The sequence below is a fragment of the Eutrigla gurnardus genome (assembly GCF_963514095.1).
Source record: "Eutrigla gurnardus genome assembly, chromosome: 22".
NCBI classification, from domain to species: Eukaryota; Metazoa; Chordata; class Actinopteri; order Perciformes; family Triglidae; genus Eutrigla; species Eutrigla gurnardus.
In genome coordinates, this window is record NC_139933.1 from 6,498,501 (window position 1) to 6,513,062 (window position 14,562).

General features: G+C 40.3%; 1 protein-coding gene across 1 annotated transcript; it reads right to left on the minus strand.

Moving 5' to 3' along the window:
- Positions 1-1,833: 1,833 nt before the first annotated feature.
- Positions 1,834-12,885, minus strand: LOC311033363 (cadherin-related family member 1a). The gene is made up of 17 exons (XM_084040707.1): positions 12,744-12,885; positions 12,255-12,350; positions 11,773-11,918; positions 11,639-11,689; positions 11,375-11,464; positions 11,134-11,220; positions 10,520-10,636; positions 9,047-9,190; positions 8,881-8,959; positions 8,686-8,786; positions 8,381-8,584; positions 8,114-8,266; positions 7,341-7,505; positions 6,653-6,720; positions 5,482-5,710; positions 4,729-4,983; positions 1,834-3,473 (listed from the first exon to the last, which is right to left on the minus strand). Exons 1-17 carry the CDS (start codon positions 12,802-12,804, stop codon positions 2,964-2,966), a joined length of 2,556 nt encoding a protein of 851 aa, XP_083896833.1. The 5' UTR covers positions 12,805-12,885; the 3' UTR covers positions 1,834-2,963.
- Positions 12,886-14,562: the final 1,677 nt, after the last annotated feature.

Here is a 14,562-nt window from a genome sequence, read left to right on the forward strand (position 1 = left end):
TTTCGACATGTTATAGTATGACTTTTTTTGCGATATTTTTCGACATGTTATAGTATGACTTTTTTATGACATTTTTGTGATTTTTTTTACATGTTATACTAGGACTTTTTTGTGACTTTTTTCGACATGCTACACTATGACTTTTTATGATTTTTTTCCACATGCTATACTATGACTTTTTTGTGATTTTTTTCGACATGCTATACTATGACTTTTTTGTGATTTTTTTCGACATGCTATACTATGACTTTTTTGTGATTTTTTTTGCGACATGTTATAGTATGACTTTTTTGCGATTTTTCGACATGTTATAGTATGACTTTTTTATGATTTTTTTCGACATGTTATAGTATGAGTCATAGTATAGCATGTGGAAAAAAATCATAAAAAGTCATAGTGTAGCATGTCGAAAAAAAAAGTCACAAAAAAGTCCTAGTATAACATGTAAAAAAAATCACAAAAAAATCATAAAAAAGTCATACTATAACATGTCAAAAAAAATCGCAAAAACAGTCATACTATAACATGTCGAAAAAAATCATAAAAAAGTCATACTATAACATGTCGAAAAATCGCAAAAAAGTCATACTATAACATGTCGAAAAAAATCGCAAAAAAGTCATACTATAACATGTCGAAAAAAATCATAAAAAAGTCATATAATTAACATGTCGAAAAATCACAAAAAAGTCATACTATAATATGTCGAAAAAAAAATCACAAAAAAGTCATAGTATAGCATGTGTTGTGAAAAAAAACAGTAAGCTTGAATATACGAGGAGAGTCTATGGGTTATATCAATAACAGCGCTTTATTAGCACAAATATCAGGAAAACATATTCCGGCAGTTATACGTGCACGGACCTAATAGTCAACTCAACATAGGGTTGAATTCACTCAAAAGGCGCTTACACAGAGTGCGCAGGGTATTTCATTGAGACTCCCCATGAGTCTGATTGGCTCATTCAATAGATGCAGGCGGAGCGTAATTTTAGCAAGCCGCGGCCTGGTTGGAGCGCTGGGTATTTCCACCCACACTGGCTCATACGGTCCATCCCTCCGGGTGCTGTCTTCTATGTATGTGTATGTATGTTGTTGAGATGCACATATATCATATACTCCCCCCCTGTGCGGATTCCGCTAAGGAATGTGTCCTATGTATATTGTTTGGCCCCTACCCCCGCTGCTCTCTCGCCTGTGCCTGTGGGTGTGTATGTGTGTGTAGTAATTTAAAACATGTGTGATTAGCTTATGTATTTACATTTTTCTCCACAAATGTAGAAAAAAATCACAAAAAAGTCATAGTATAGCATGTCGAAAAAAAATCACAAACAAGTCATAGTATAGCATGTGGAAAAAAATCATAAAAAGTCATAGTGTAGCATGTCGAAAAAAGTCATAAAAAAGTCCTAGTATAACATGTAAAAAAAAATCACAAAAAAGTCATAAAAAAGTCATACTATAACATGTCGAAAAAAATCGCAAAAAAGTCATACTATAACATGTCGAAAAAAATCATAAAAAAGTCATACTATAACATGTCGAAAAATCGCAAAAAAGTCATACTATAACATGTCGAAAAAAAATCACAAAAAAGTCATAGTGTAGCATGTCGAAAAAAATCATAAAAAAGTCAGTGTAGCCATTAAAAGTCATAAAAATGTAATTTAAAAGAGAAAAATGTCATTACAAAAAAAGCCATAGCATGTCATTAAAAAAAGTCATCAGGCATCAGCTTATGTTGCTGAAAGTGTAAAATTTGATGAATTTAATGTGACAAAAAAGAATAACAGACCAAATTATTTTCAAATATTTATTCAAAATCAAGACGGTACAAAGACGGTACAAATATGTTACTTCAAAGGACCAGGCAAGTGTAATTTATAGTTAACATATATAGTTTTTCTCAACTTATTTCAGGTTGCTATAAGTTAAGATGTAGTCAGATACATGATATGGGTTACAGAAGTTAACCAACAATTTTATTTGCCCACATTTGAAGGCATTGAAGAGTAAAATGGAAAGTAACCACGAGAGGAACAAACGATGTTTGACACAGACTCTATAGTTCAATATCTATATCTACAAAGGAATCGTCTGTGCAGGTGAGGTCATATACACAGGGACCTGTGCTTGAAAATATGAGGCTGATTTAGAAGGTTTCATTTTTATTGTTTGTTAGTTTATATTATATTATTACTACTGCAAGATACAACATGGAAATGTTCATATACTGTATATGTGTGTGTATATATATATGCATGTATGACAAAATATGATAATTTTCCTGAAAATGGACCGATGTTATATAAAAGCTTTTTTCTAGAATTATACACACAAATGAATAAAAAGCAACTCTCCTAGTGTTAGTGTGAAAACCTACAGTGGCACATTGAAATCATACAAAAAAAAAAGCAACCTCTCAGCTTTCAAGCGGCTGATGTAACAGAGTAAAAAATATTAACACACCGGTCCTTTAGCACTTTATAAGAAGCAGTGTTATTTTTTTTTCCACGACCGTGTCATTCAGCTGCACGCTCCAAAGAGCAAGAAGAGGATTTGTTGGACGAAATCCTAGATCCGCGTTAAAAAAACATCAAATTACACTTTTCAGTTAGTTATGCAACTTATTTTATACACAGTAAGTCTTATCCTCTCCCCGGGCTATTTACACCGGTGCTTTCTTAAGATGATGTAATCCTCCTCAAGATGGCAGTGTGGTGAGTTATTTACCAGAGTACCATAGACGGACTCGAGCAACTCGCCTCTCTTTTCCTAAGCCGGGTCGACTGAGGATGCCCACTTGTTTAATATCACATCTTAAGACATACATATCTGTAAACCTTCCTTTTACCATTTACTCGTGAATAATCTACAGGTAGGCCCGCCCGACCAGATCATCACATGGAGGTGATGAGCTAAGTTAAAAAGAACCGTAAACAAGACGTTTTTGTATGACAGAGTTAATAATAACCTTTGTTGCTCTCAATGATTTTCTGCTCAAGCTTCATTTTAAGCTCCGACACCAAAGCGGAGCTGACATTTCCCTCTTTACGCCGATTCGATTTCGCTTTTTTGGAACCTTTGGAGGCCAGCACACCGGATATCGTCGGGACCGCCCGCGGCCTCTCGCTGGACCGCGTGCTACACGGTGGCGGGGGAGCGCTCGGGGGCGGAGGCTTCGGCCGGGGGCTTCTCTCCTGGTTGACAATAAGGAACTTATCTGCAGGGTTGTTGAATTTGACAACGGGCATGTTGAAGATCCAGGGCTGCTGGTCCCTGGGTCGCCTCTTAATGATGCGACGCGCCGGCATGATCCTGTTGGACTTTGAGTTGCGCATGTACATAGCCGTAGAGATCAAGGCGGTCACCCCGACCAATAAGCTAATGATAACAGTGACCATGCCTAGGGCTTTCATCGGATTGTCCCTACTTTTCATTAAAAAGGCCGCCATAGGCCCCTTGAGAGGAGTCTGTGAAAGAGCACAATAAAAAAAATGGTTTAAATCAAGTCCGAGGGACTGAATCCAAGCGTAAGCGCAGCATCCAGAGCATGCAAGCGTGAGATGGATGAGCAAAGCACTGACAGAGGAGGCCCGAACAACATGTCTACAAACAACGTGACGCTCCCACACTCACACTCACCCGAACCTCTCCAAGTCTACACTACAGGACTGCTGCAGCACAGCTAAGGACTAGGCAGGACACCAGTTGTTGGGAATGCGTCTGGCAGTGCGGTGCATTCGGGTTTGTCTTTGGCAGATGAGGGCTGAACATCGAGAGTCTACGAGACCGGACTGGATGAATGTTTGTCAAAAAGGCTTTACCTTAGAGTCTGACTCACGCTCTTGTGTTTTAAATAATCAAAGATGGTTATATATTTTTAGAAAAATATAGAATTTTTGACATTCTCCAATCCAAAAAAATATCACAAATTATAAAAAAAGAAAGAAAAAAAAAGTTTTATTCATTATAATTTGGTATTTTTCCTTCAATGTGCTGCAGTACTCTTTTACAGACAATAGTAACCAGTAAAAAAAATGTTTTTAAAGGTAATGAATGCAGATCTTTCTCACTTGATCCTGCGCACCACTTTGATATAATTACTCTCGGGGTTGATTCGGGACTTTTTCACCGAGTTGCAGTACAGGATGGTGGATATGCAGATTGTTAGTAAAATGAGGGAGGTGACAATGCTGAGAAAAATTCCAAAAACAGTCAGCGGACGCTTGCTGAGGCCCATGAAGTATGAAATTATTCGACCTTTGATCTGAAAAGCACGATGCACGACACAGAAACAACACCAAAGACACGGAGTCATCTCATCATGTAGTGAATGAATGAAAACATGGTGAAGAACACACAGTGAAATATGTGAACGACTGAAAACTTTACGGGATAATGCTGCTGTTATATTATATTTCATATTTATATCTTTAAATTTAAACAAAGAAACAAAAAACAGTATATTTTTTACTTGTTAGTAGAATAAATAGCTGGTTTTGGTCTCTTAATGGAACTTTGCAATAGTAAGAAAAGCCTAAAAAAGTGCGGCATTATCCTTTAAAGAACATGAGCTCAATGAAGCTTGATTGGCTGAAACAAGGATGCTGAATTAGCAGCTGCATATTATTATCATATCAAACAGCTGGAATCTACAGCTTTTGCTGCCTGAAGCTTGGACTAGAAAGCGCGGCGAGCACGCTGCGAGTCAGAACCAAGTCTTACCGCCTCCGTGATGTCGATGTTGACCACGGCTGTCGTGCTGAAGGACGGAGACCCCCTGTCTCTCGCTTGGACCACCAGAGACCACTTGCAGTCCTTCTGCATGGTGATGTTCTGCACGATCTCCATGGACTTGATGTACGGCTTCAGCTTGATCTCTCCGGTGTCCGCGTTGATGTCAAAGGCGTTGTCGGGATCCGCCGTCATGATGGAGTACTCGATGACGTTGTTGGGAGACTCGGCATCTTCATCCACAGCCTGTGACAAGCAGCAGGATAAACAGCTCAACAGCTGGATTTCTGTAGCAAGTGTTTGTTTTATTACTATTATTCACTGCAAATTAATCTAATAATGAGATGCTTAACCAATATCTATCAACAATTTAACAAGGTATTATAATCATCAAACATGCAAATTTATAATAGCCATCCAAATAATGTTTCTATATGGTTGATTATCTAATGTTGAGAAATGTTTTCCTTAAAGATTGAAAATACACAATTTCGTACTTTAAATAAATTAAAAATGTAATTAAATATAGAATATTGTTTATTCTTTAGGGTTGGCAGTAATTATTAATTTGAAAACATTAGGGTTTTTATCAGTTTTGTGATATATGCTGTGCACACAAGTTATAATTGAAATTGGGATAATTTCATTTTAATATTGGCATTCCTAGACTTCCATACGGTGTTCTCTAAATGTAGCCCAAACAAGAGTTTTCATATATTTTCAGTACAAGGGGACGCTGTGTACCTCGACTCTGACAGGTGTACCAATAATCATGGTTTTCTCCAGGAGTGTTTCGTCGAACGCCGGCGAGTGGTCGTTCATGTCGAGGACGGTGACGAAGACTTCGGACAGGCTGTACTTCCCCTCCGAGTCCTCGGCCTTGACGTAGAAGTTGTACTTGGACCGGACCTCTGCGTCCAGGCTGGTCCAGGGCTGCGTGGAGATGAGGCCTGACGACGGGTTTATGGCAAACCTGCAGGTTCAGAGCAGGTCGCACACAGAGCATGAGTCACAATCACAGCTGTCCATTCTCACCTCAGGTGTTTCCAATTCACAGCACATCACATCCTGTGAAACTCGACATGACTCACATTAATAGCACATTATAAAAAGCCTTTATCTTGGGGAAACATGTCAAAATATACTGATGGTATAAAAAGAAAAGTATTTAGTTTATCACCTTATGTCTGTGAATATATATATACGTATATTCTGAATTAGATTTCTTTAAATTCTTTGTTTTTTTATTTTAATCGGTTCATTTGTTTGATTTCTTGCTGCTTTTCTACGAGTAAAAACTTTTGCCGTCAGAATAATGTTAAACATGTCATAATCACACGAATATTTTACACCTCAGAAATGTGTAGCATTGCTGTAACTTTGAGCTTTTCGGAGCACTTTTCCAGCTCAACATCGGGCTTTTTTAATTCAGCTGCCTTTTCTGCCTCTTTTTTTTACACTGTGAAAATTCACAAGTTGCCTTGAAACTGATAACTTTCACACAATGAACTCACGTCGCCGCCTGAAGACGTGCATAAATTCTCACTCTTCCCTTCTCCGAGCCGCCATTTCTGTGGCTCCAGCTGTCACATTGCATGTTAATTGGCTCTCCCTATGTGAGACGGGCCCGGCTATTTTTAACCCCCCAATCCAATTAGGAGATTAACCAGCATCTTGCAGCCATTTTAGAGCGAGCTGTTTGCGTAGCAGAGGGGGCCAATCAAATTGGTTCCCCGCTTCCATCAAAGAGACAAAGATGAATCGAGACCCGGCGTCCTTCTGGCTGACTTTACCAAACGCGTACACGCATCAAAATACGTTTTCCAGTCTATGACATGTGCTTAGCGGTAGCGCAGGAGTTAAGTTTCCGATCGGACCAAACCTAAACTGGCACGAGTGAAAGGTTTTTACTTACAAATCTGATCCTGATCCATAAATCGTGTATTTGACTTCACCCCAGGGCCCTGAATCTGGATCATTCGCCTAGAGGACGGGACAGAACAGAGATTAATAACCCAAATACTTATATCACACACACACAATAAAGTGTGAAACATGTACATGCTGTACTAAAGATTATATACCATATCTGAAACATTTAATAAAAACTAATAAAAGTTAAAAAACAAACCCATCCCAGGTGATTCAGATTGTTTTTACTGGCTGCGGCTAACCAGCTAGGGTCTTAAACTAATGTGGGTGGGGGCGGGCTATAATCACTTCCTGTAGCAAGTGGTGATGGCGAGGGTCGGCATGATTAACCTTTGGGCAAAATTAAGCCTTTTAACCCCCACACTGCGTAGCTTAGACACGTTGCATGCAGCTTGCAGGATACATACAGTATAATGGAAAGGAAATGTGCCCATATTTGTATTTTTGAAAGCCCTGTCTGAAGTATTCGCACAAAGAGCACATGCCAGGGTGTCACATGACTTACATAACTGGGTAAAAAAAAAAACAAAGCCGGGAGGCGGGCGAGTCTGGTGACAAACCTGCTTTCATCTGATGAACTGCACCGAGTAATATGCATTTATTGGTGGACTGATGGATTATGCAATCACTTTGGTCGGGTTTAAAGCAGAGTTTAATGGTGATTGACTCACCGTCACGGACACAACGCTGGAGCCTCCAGGTGAGTTCTCAGCCACCCTGGCGATGTAGTACTCGGACGTGAATTTGGGGATGTTGTCGTTGGTGTCCAGCAGGTTGATCACGATGTCAGCTGTGGCACTGAACCTCTCGGGAGTGTCGATCTCCACCGCCAGCAGCTGCAGAGAGACACGTGTGATTAAATCAAGCTCTGGTTAATTGGTTGGTTTATTGACAAACAACACGGAGAGTCACAGAAGGAGCTCTGTGAGGATGTAATGGTTGGAAACCAAATTGTTAGATAACAACATTTTCGTTGGAATTAAAATATAAATAAATAAATCACACACATAAGTAGTGAATTGTTATATGGTGTAATACAACAATACATTACATGAGAAATTATTATTGTTTGTATATTTTGTCATTGAATTCAGGGTTTCAGGTTAGTGCATTAGCATTTTGACATTTGTTAACGTGCAAGTAGCAGGTGAGGCTAATGGGAATGTAATTAGTGCTGGAAGTATTAAATCATAAAGCACATTGTTGAACAGTAGAAACGATGCAGGATGCAAAGTTTAAATTTCATGACAAAACATCCAATAGTTGTTGAGAAATTTCCATCTGGATTTATAAAATTATAATATATTTTTGGCTGTTTTTCGGAGAAAACAAGCCAATCAAAAAGATCAAAACGATCAAAAAGAAAGATGAAGAATATAATACTTCCCAGATGAAATATGTAGGCATTCCAGTATTTAATATTTAATGATATATGAAGTCAAACCTTAAAAGAAAGCGTTGATCCCTTCTCATAGTCGATGCCAGATGTGTCCTCCACGATGATGGTCACCTGTGCTTCATTGAGGACCGTCTGAGGAACTACCCGCAGCACTCGACTCGGCCCCACTAGTCTCAGTTTAAACTTAGCGTTTGCCCCCTGCAAAAAAATATAAATAAACAGAGAATTAGCAAAGTAGCTGTCCAAAAAACAATAAGAAAATGAAGTTTCATCAGATTCAAGGTGACCTGTCACACGTGGGACTAGACGTACCTGATCGGAATCATTGACGGTGATCTTAAAGCCTCGCAGGATCTCCCCCGCGGGCGGATGCTCGAACATGGTGACTTCAAACTTGCTCTGTGGTCCGTTCAGTCCGTAAAAGGTCGGAGGGTGGTTGTTGAGATCCACCACCCGGACCGTTACCGTGGTAACGTCGTAGTCCTGCAGTTTATCGTTTGGTCCTACCTCAGAAGCCTGGGTTTATAAAAAAAATCAGTGCATTCGGTCGTGATAATCGTGTCAGGTTGGGGTGGAATTATAACTAAGGAGACTGAAAGGAATAAAAAAGATATTACCTTCACTAGGATTTCATATAATTCATTTCTCAGCAGAGTTGGATAAGTTGACAGGGTGATGCACCCACTGGTGCTATTTATGTCAAAGACACCGTCGCTCCCTAAAAGGTGATAAAAGACATGTTGATACTGAGTCTGACAAAAAAAAGACAGAAAAGAGTAAATGTAGTTTTTTTCTCCGTGACTTGTTCTCACCGTTCATAATGGAATAATGTATCGGGTTAGGGTTGCCTTGATCACCATCTTTAGCATACACGGTGAATATTTCAGAACCCTGGAAGAGAGAAAATCTGATTATCTTGTGCATATACCCAGATCGCCTTCGCTGGTGCGTAAAGAAAAAAAAAAGGGGAAGACTTACAGGAACTGAGACTTCGTAGACGTAGCCAAAGTAAGGGGTTCCTATGAAGGATGGAGGCATGTCTTGGGCATCGAGGACATTGATTGTCATGGTGGCTGTGGAGGTCAAAACCTGGTGCTTCCCTTTGTACCTTCCACCTCCATCCTGAGGAAAGAAACAGTGAGGCAGAAAAGAGTGTTAACACATTTTATAATGGTTTTTAGTCGACTTTGGCACCTTCCCGCAGGTTTGTGAGGAAGTGTTTATTGTTTTTTGGAACATAACTGCCGTGAAACAATAAAAAAATACTGTCATATTTTTGACGCCAGCCCCTCTCTTGATTGACTCTCTTAGCTCGCTCATTGAAGTGTTCACAAAGCAACCAACAACATGACTACATATTATATCTCTTCAATTTCTCAGTATCTGATTTGTTGGATGAAACTAGCTCGCTCCATCGATTTATTACTCACAATGGAACGATTACACTTCGGGTTGCTCACGCTGGGAGCAACACTTCACCACATTTACATCACATACCGAGACTCTGTGTTGGCGTTCAGAAAGCTTAGTCGTGACTGAACTGTCCATGACCTTCGGCTTTCAACAGATGGGTTTCTGAGCTGCCGATTGTTTCACGTGCAAAATGATATAAAGGTAACACACGTGTCAAAAGTAATGCTCTTATAGAAAGGTTGTTGGGATTACTGGTAAAATCTTGTAATTTCATACATTTTTTTTTCTGCTTGGATTGGATTAAATGCTGATGTTGAAAATGACGAGACCATAACATGGATGAATCTGAAACTGTGACTTCAAAGTCACCATGTGAATGTTCTAACATGTTTTTAGAAGATATCTAATGTCTCTTGTTTTTAGAAATTAACATGAAAATTAAATAGGCCTAGTTATACAACTGACTACAGAATCAAGCTTTTGCACTTGTCAACCCCAACCCCGACCCAACCCCAACCATAACCCTTACCCCAATTTTCCCATTTCTGCTTTTATCTCAGGAATAGAGGCATCTGACCTAATTCGACCCTTCTGAACACACCTTCTTTAGCTTGTGTCTCCACGACTTACCGTTCCGGAGATACAGCCAAAATAAAAAAGGAATTAACCATAACCCCAACCCCAACCCTAACCCCAACCCAACCCCAACCCCAACCCCAAGCCTAACCATAACCATAACCCAACCCAACCCAACCCCAACCCTAACCATAACCCAACCATAACCTTAACAACAACCCTGAACCTAATCCTAACCCCAAATAATAACCCAACCCAACCCCAACCCTAACCATAACCCAACCCAACCCAACCCCAAACATATCCCTAACAACAACCCTCAACCTGAACCTAATCCTCCCCTCAACCATAACCCCAACCCTAACCCCAGTCAAACAACTTTTCAGGACCCCCTCTCAATATATGGTGGCGAAGCCCACGAGACAAACCCAAAGACAAACGGTGTCCTGTGCAACCTCTCACCTTTGCAACCACGGTCACAAAGTGTGTGGGCGTGGTCTCGTAGTCCAAAGTCTCCCCAGGTTTGACCCTCAGGATGCCGCTGTGCCCATCGATGGTAAACTTGGCAAATGGTGAGGTCTGTTAATGTATAAAGCCAAACATTTTTAATTTTTTTTTATCTCACAGTTGACACATGAACAGTAACAATGACTGTGCCGTCAGCTGTTGGCATGGACCAAACCTAAGCCCCTATTAAGCCTTCAGTGCCTTGCTCAAATGTAATTGAAATTTAATCCACTAAAGTAAAACCATTTCCAGACTGCTCTCTGGTATGAGATTAATCTTTCTCTCCGCACACTGTCCCATCACTCGAATGCCCTTTTCCTCCCTCCGCTTGGCAGCACAGCTCTCATGATGTCAACTCGACCTTAACAGCATCACTTTGTAGACAATAATGGTGCAGTTGTCATAATAATATGTTGTTGTTTTTTTAAATGGATTACAAAGTGGAAAGGGAATCAGAAGTTGACTTGGCTGCCTTGTTTTATTCTCCAATCTAGCACTCTAACACCAAGATACAGTTTTAGAGATCCCAGGGTCACAACTGTGCATCATCTGCATAGCAACGGAGTTACCTGTAGATAATACGACACGCTGCCTCCTGAGCCCATATCTCTGTCTGAGGCTTGGACCCTGTAGATGCTACTTCCTGGAGTAGTATCCTAGAAGAGACAAGAGGTTGTATAACCCAAAAACACACAATATGTTCAATTATTTGTTTGAAAGAAGGTTGTTTGTATCACAGACACATCTGTAGAAAGGATTTATAGTATTTATTATGATGTTTTGGCATTATTTATTCAATTTATACTGTACCTCTGGGATGTCGATGATGAAAGGCAGGTTTTGAAATTCAGGTGGTTCATCATTGGCATCTGTGACAAACACTCTAACTGTCTCAACAACCTGAACGTAACAAGAAAAAACGATTCTCATAAATAAAACAAATGGTATTCATAAAATGATCAGAAAAAGAAAATGTTATATATTTAAATACATAACTGAAAAACAGGCTGCAAGCATGTAGATATCACAAATATTTCACATATAAGATCTTTAAAAATGTTTACTTGAACTTACTTTGTTGCGACCGTCTGTTATGCTCACGAGAACTGAGATTTCATCTTGTTTCTACAAAGAAAAACATCACATCAAACCAACAGTGGTAACATATTAACAGTTCTTCAAAACAAGAGTCTCATCGACAGGCTCACCTCTCTGTCGAGCTCCTGAATCAGAGTCACTTTTCCTGATTTGGAGTCCACCCGAAAATATTCCTTGGAGCCCATTTCAAAAGTCAGACCAAATCGCACCGGATCTCCCTCGGGATCTGTACCATTCAGAATGTATATCTCTGCCCCTATGTGTTGGAAATGACAAAGAAACAATAAACATGACACTTCTATGTTCATTCAAATAATGCAAATCTGTAAAAAATCTTTGTTTCCTATTCAGTGTAAAGGCATGTTTGATAACCAGGGCAGATGAGCCTCCACCTATATTGTTTTCTTCCCGCGAGTCTCGATGTACGTCACAATCCAAAAGGTATTACAGCGATTAGCTCACGCCTCAATACTAGTGTGATGATTTCATCTTCACACCTACGCATGAAAAATGAACAGCTCTAAACGGCACGAAGGAAGGTTCTCTCACACTGACATTAACCCGACGTGTGATGGTTTAAAATTAGACTTACCAACTGGTGTATCCTCAGAGATGCTGAACAAGGCCATATTTCCATGTGTACTGCTAGGACCATTATCATAAAAATACGGAGCGTAGTCAGATTGCCCTTTAAACACACAGACGTGATCCAAGTTATTATTATACTGTATGAATCTGAAAGAACTTTCACATAAATCACATAGATTGGTGTATATGTTGTTCTACATCTAATTAATAAGAGATAACTGTTGCACTCACTTGCTAAAAAAACAACAAGGACCGAAAGCAGGGAGGAAGGATGGAGATGGATTATAAACACATTTGGATTGAAAGTTTCCACTACCACAACACAAACGTGCCGTCGCACATTTAGACACGAAGCACAGGCAGCATGAGCAGTCCCCACTAAGGTGGACATGCCCTCTGCGTTTAGAGGATTAACCAGATAAGATCAAGGAAAGAAGACTTAACCGTGCACAAAGACCAAATCAGAGAGAAAAAAAAAGAAGCAGAGCCTCACCCGAGGTGAAGTGAAGCAGGAGGAGAAACAGTAAAGCGTGCGTTTTCCTTTCTTTCTTCATCCTGGTGGGGAGGCGAGGCCCGGCTGGCTCATGTGGAAGGCTTGGTGGAGGGGAGAAGCTGTATGTGCCCTTCTGGAGGCGTCTCAGCAGCTCAGGAGGAAGAGGCTGGGGCAGATTCTCAGGCACTAATCCAGTGACGCATCCCTTCCCTCCACAGACATCTTCCACTGCACTGCTCTCTCTCTCTCCGATTTCTAAGAGGGGGGGACTACGCGCAGGAAGGGGGGAAGCGTGTTCAGGTTTCACACAATATGGTGTGATGATCACACCTGTGCACACGTGTGACACTGTACACACGACGCTCAGCGGCCATGAAAACGGTTAAATCACAGGCTGTGACGTGATATACTTCCGCTTTAGAGGGTCAGTGTTGAAATGGTTGAGTGTTATATTAAACATAATACCTCAAAGAAACGTTTGTTTCTCTTTGAACACACGATGGCACATTTGGCTCCTCGCACTGGTGGACTTAAGGGTTCCTGAACTTCCCCGTGGCTGCTCTCCTTGGCAGCCCGCTGACCAAAACAAGCCTCGGCCTCACCCGTGGGTCCGTGATGCACTTACAGCCAAGAGGCTTTCTTTGACTTTTGTAGTCCACTTTCAACGCAGAGCCCCAGTGACCTGTTGATCACTATGCCTCAAGACACAAAACAAAGCTTTTTTTTTTTTTTTAAAAGCAACCTGCAAGTCTACTTTGCATTTTTAGTTCAATTAAATGTTACAGATGTTTGCAATGATGCAAAAAAACTGTAAGAAATCCTGCTGGTATGAATCAGATCACCAAAATGCTGCTCTCAGATTCAGAGGTTATATGACTGTTTTGATTTTTTTTTTTTTTAAAGGGTTCACACAGTTTGGAAGAGTTTTTGCACCTATTTTAAAATCAGATCTGCTCCTAAGGAAGTGTGATACCTGGTGCACGTTTTCCTGTCGTGTTCACTGTATTGACTTACTCCCATAGAGGTGCAGACTTGTGCACTTCCTACTTTCACAGGTATAAAAATAGCGTCTGACGTTCGATGAGACGCTCATGCATCTTACTGGGTGGCAGCCAGTGACGAATTTGCTCGGTTCACAAAAATAAACACAAACAAGATATTTTGAAAAATGTGTCATCAACTATCCATCTGATAGTCAATGAGGTAATTCAGTTCATTTTAAAAAATTAATATAAATATTGCACGTTCACTCTATTAAATGTAAATGTATCTATCTGTTTTATATATATATATATATATATATATATATATATACCCGTAGCCTCATTCAATGTCCACTGAACTGGTTTTAAGTCCTCCACCCCCCCCACCCACGTAAAGCCAAAAACCTTGGTCCCTCACCATATATTGGTCATCAATCTGAAAATGACTGCCAGAGAGCAATTTTTATCCCCGGTAATGCCAGATCTCCACATGCTGAAGCTTTCCGCAATCTCATCCATTATTGCCCTCTTTATCCCTCCCATCTGCAGGCTTTTATTCCCAATATGAAGTATATATGAATCATACGTGTCCTAAACGTGAACATGATCTGAGAGATTGAAACACTCGCTGGCAGCTGTGGGAATCCACGTGTTCGTGCTTTAACGAAGCACCTGCATATTTACAGATGTTAGCATCTGTTGCAAGTGCCCTGGTTCAGAGGTTTAATTTTAGAGGAGCGGCCAGCTGGTGGACAAGAGGATTACTGTGCTAAGCCTTTGTCATCTGCTGCTACACACTGACTGTTTGTAGGCAAATACAAGGTGGTCCCCCGCTG

Excerpts from the sequence above, each read along its gene's own strand:
- LOC311033363 (XM_084040707.1), bottom strand. The coding sequence starts at position 12,804 with ATGAAGAAAGAAAGGAAAACGCACGCTTTACTGTTTCTCCTCCTGCTT. Across the intron at positions 8,585-8,685 it reads TATATGAAATCCTAGTGAAG|GCTTCTGAGGTAGGACCAAA; the intron begins GTAATATCTTTT and ends TTATAAACCCAG. Across the intron at positions 7,506-8,113 it reads GATCAACGCTTTCTTTTAAG|CTGCTGGCGGTGGAGATCGA; the intron begins GTTTGACTTCAT and ends GTCTCTCTGCAG.